The sequence below is a fragment of the Uranotaenia lowii genome, chromosome 3, assembly GCF_029784155.1.
Source record: "Uranotaenia lowii strain MFRU-FL chromosome 3, ASM2978415v1, whole genome shotgun sequence".
NCBI lineage: Eukaryota > Metazoa > Arthropoda > Insecta > Diptera > Culicidae > Uranotaenia > Uranotaenia lowii.
The window spans coordinates 186,786,586-186,790,679 of record NC_073693.1 but is presented as its reverse complement, the minus strand read 5'-3'; the positions used below and the strand labels follow the sequence as shown (position 1 = coordinate 186,790,679).

At 39.8% G+C, this 4,094-nt stretch overlaps 1 protein-coding gene across 1 annotated transcript; it reads left to right on the top strand.

The window, feature by feature from the left end:
- Positions 1-241: 241 nt before the first annotated feature.
- Positions 242-1,166, top strand: LOC129752934 (uncharacterized). Its single transcript, XM_055748724.1, has 2 exons — positions 242-285; positions 509-1,166. Exons 1-2 carry the CDS (start codon positions 242-244, stop codon positions 1,164-1,166), a joined length of 702 nt encoding a protein of 233 aa, XP_055604699.1.
- The last annotated feature ends 2,928 nt before the right edge of the window (positions 1,167-4,094 follow it).

The window sequence follows — 4,094 nt, the reverse complement described above, 5'->3', positions numbered from 1 at the left end:
AGAGCTGACCATGAACAGGTACTATCGGCTTCTGAGAAATTTTGGGAACAAAACACTAGCGCCAAAATAAAGTTGACGAATTAGACTTTAACCATTAATTCGAAAATTTTAACAGCATGCTTTGGAGTTTTTGTTTACACCACAATCGAAAGAACGTTCTGCTGCTTTGCGTCAACTTTCTTCAACGATTTCGGAACTCCGACTCGGATCAACACCGTCAAAGTGCTAGTGTAAGTTTGAAATGGAATCTCAGCTACACGATATCATTGAGAAAAAAAAGACCACGTAAGCATTCGATCTCAAGATTGTTCAACTGGAGCGTGAAGCAGCTATTCATGTATTTGACCAGACGGAACAAAACGGGGCAAAATCATACTGCGAGGCGGAAACTCCCTGCAGGTTTTCAAGAACATGAACATTTAGTCCTAATTCTGGGACGATGGCAATGGTTTGAAGTGCATTTCTATCTTTTAAGAGATTATTGGTTTTCGATCTTTTAATTTTTCAGCGGCCCCCCTAAGATTCTAAAAGCTATCATTCCGGTTGAGGATATAGAAAAACTTGTCCCCAGTGAATTGCTCGAACAAATGAAAAGTTCGGAGCGTGAGGAAATATCGACGGAACCAAAGATTGATCTTAATTCCACACCAAATGCGTCGTTGGTTATTCCGGAGTATCTTTTACCAAAAGCGACCCCGAAGATACCGGTTCAAACTCCTTCTAAGATTTACAGCATCATGAACGATTCGTTGGCGGAACCTGTCAGCAGTCAAGAATCGCTTTCTACTGAAATTGAACCTTTGGATATGGAACGTGATTCTCCTTTCAAATTGAAATTACAGAGCAAAACCAAACTTAATCCCACTTCTTCCTCGTTGAATCTTCTTGGACCCGAGAACGAAGAAGATGAAAATCAGAAAACCAAACAAATCCAAAAAAGAGAAGATGAAACTGATGCAGCTGCGAAGAGAAAAAGCAAATCTCGTTCCAGGGAGCGTGTTGCTTCTAAACGAACTCGAGATCAAAGATCGAGGGAACACAGTCCCAAAAGAAATCGTGATCGCAATTATAAACGCCAGCAATCGAGGGATCTTCTTAGTCCTACAAAACCAAAGGAAAGAAGTCCTCTGAGGCGTCCTGCGGACCGTGACATTCGTAGCTTTTAAGAGATTATCCTTAGTTCTGCAATCATGTATGTTTAGTTGAATGGAGAAAATGTTCGAAATAAATTTAAATTTGAAAGCACGGGACCTTTTAATATGAATTTTCTCTAAAGGTAATGGTATTAAGTAACACACATTCTATCGTCTTTGCTATGACTAACGAATAACTGCTTAAAAAAACATGATAATAATTCTAAATTGGTTGGTTTTGCTCTGATGGCCGCTTGTCTTTACCCTCAAAACATTTGAACATTTGAAACCTTGAACTGGAGAGATCCATTTTTTTAAAACTAACATGACTGATTTGGGAATCCGACATTCGGTGACACCTCCTATATATACTCACCTTGGATGTTTCGTCAGTCAATACGTGTTTGCAAGCTTGAATGCAAGTTGGAAGCTTGAAGACTTTTTCGCTGGTGGCAGCACCGTAAACAAAAAGTTATTTCCCAGACTACTTGTTCGAAAAACTATTCAGCCGGGTATCTTGATAGAATAGAATATCTTTGCCATGAATGAGGTAGCATGAACAGCAAAAAAGAATTTATTATTTGCTAAACGGTTCTAATGTCGAGCCGATTCTCCAGACTTCCGAATTAAAGAAATACGTTTCCTGCGCCTATCGAAACGACATGCTAAGCTGATATTTCTCTTAGGAGACCGCAGGAAAAATATCACCCCACAAGACGAGGACATTCGTTTGTAAATAACAACAGAAATTAGATACACCAGTTCATCGTTTGCCAAGTGTCTTGTTAAAAATATGATTCATTAGCTAAGAATCCTTAACAATACGCTTCCCGCAAATTTTTTCGATTTTTGTTGAACATCTTTCATTTGAACGTTCACCTGCTGAGACATTTGTTCCTTTGCTCCATTACTCGATTAAGCAGCTTCTAATTTGTTCTCCATTATTTTGACGGCAAAAACCAATGCCTGGTGAACAGTTTCATAATGCTGAACAATTGCAATTGCTACATCACTAAGCGTAACATGTAGCATGTTATCGATCAAACCTCCGAAAGGCTTTTGGCAGCACGTCAAAACGTACACGTGCAGAATCATCCTCTAAAACAAGGCCGAATTAGTAACTTCTGGTCTTTCTTTTCTTAGCAATCAAACCCTGGATGATAGGAATGAAGGCTCCCTGCTAATACGATAAGCAGCCGTATAGCAGTTTATTGGTTCGTCTTGGTTAGTTGCCCATCGAAAAAGTGTCCTCGTCACCTATAGTATAGCCTAAGCGGCAGCCACACGAGTAACCTCTGACTGTGGGCTTCTAAATACGGTGCCACAACCTAACTAACAAATCTAATCAAGCCGTGCCATCGGAAAAGTTAGACTTATCATCAGATGTCTAGGCCGCTAATTTAGCCAGAGATTTCCAATGAGCCCCACGTACAGCTAGCTCGCCTCCAAATGAGGATCCTGTTCAGGTCCTCTAGCTAAAACCTCCAGCATGATCGCGACTGCTAAAAAACGAAAAAAATGCCGTTAATTGCGACCATTTATTTGGAAATTATAAAAAGGCGAAAGGAAAATGGTATAATTTACTGACATAATATTCTTCCCACGGGCTTTTTAGAGTAGCATCAATTTGGTCATTCGTGCTGCAACTTCATCATTTTACTGATTAGGATCGGCTAAAATTGTTAGAAGTGCATTAAACCTCCTAAAGATTTCGTTGCAACTGCAACGCAAATGCGAAGTTGGACCCTATTTTGAAACAGAGGATCACCTTTTATAGACAATTCTCGTCGGCAGTAAGAAACTAGAATTTTCCTACATAATTCGGTCCACCGTAATGGCTCGGTGCATCTTGGCCATCCTATGCTGAAACAAGGGCCACTTGTAGTGCAATCACTGTAGGTCGTTCAGCTCCAAACCCACGTCGGGTCGATTTTTCTTTAGGTGTTATGCCAGGTATCGCTTCTGAGCCTCCAAATTCTTTTCATCCAATAGCAATAAAGTTTCCTGGTCGTTCGACTTTTCGATTTCGTATAGGTAGTTCTGCATTGTTGATGTTTGTGCTTAGAAGTAACGACAGGAGGCGCGAGGCAAAGAGGAGCCATTTTACACATCTGCAACCCAATAAACGGGGAGCAATTTATACATGCTGGCTGGGAAAGTGATTTGACTGAAGAATGCATTTAGACATGCATGATGTTCGGTGTGGTAATTTTTAGAGCACTTCCAGTTTTGGTATCGATAGCAGGTAACATATATGTCATCATAAATGCATTCAGTCGCGATGTAGCTATCTCGCCGTCCACCTAGAAGAAGTCAAAGTGTTGACAAAAGCTCGAATTTGCAAGTGCCGTCATCGGACAGTTTCCTATAGGAAGAATAAACAGTCCCGACAGACAACGACAGAATTCACAAAGTCGGTGCGCCGATTCAGTGCTGCTTTATGGATACCACTATTGATTCGGTCCTAAAAGCTACCGGGTAGCACAGCATGAATCCCTCCTGATCGTCGTACTCAGCTCATGTTGGTTAAAAGTAGTTAGGCTTCCCGAGCAGACTGTGATGCCCAAATTGATAGCAAACTGAGACCTTATTAAAGTGTCAACAGCAAACCTATAGCAGTTTCTGGTGTCAAATTTTTTATTAAAGCAAAATCTGGCATAACTAAGGCCTCAAAAATATTTTTTCTGACAGCAAGCTGAGACCAAATTTAGGCTTCACCAGCAAAGTTTCAGCTAAATTTGGTGTAGAATTTACTGATAGCAAAATAAATAAAAAAAAAAATGAGACCAAAGTTATAGCATCATTTGCTGTCAATTTATCCTATAGCAGAATTAGACATCGTTGAAGTTTCTTTCGTTTTGCAAAAAAAAAACCGAATCTGGAATCAAAATTATAACATAATTTTTTTATTAGAAAAAACATTCTTAAGGTGTAAACAAACATGGTTTGATACCATGGTTA

What these genes read in the sequence shown, in the direction of transcription:
- LOC129752934 (XM_055748724.1), top strand. Translation starts at nt 242, where the DNA reads ATGGAATCTCAGCTACACGATATCATTGAGAAAAAAAAGACCAC. An exon ending in ATTGAGAAAAAAAAGACCAC is followed by an intron (nt 286 to 508) that starts GTAAGCATTCGA and finishes TTAATTTTTCAG; the next exon opens with CGGCCCCCCTAAGATTCTAA.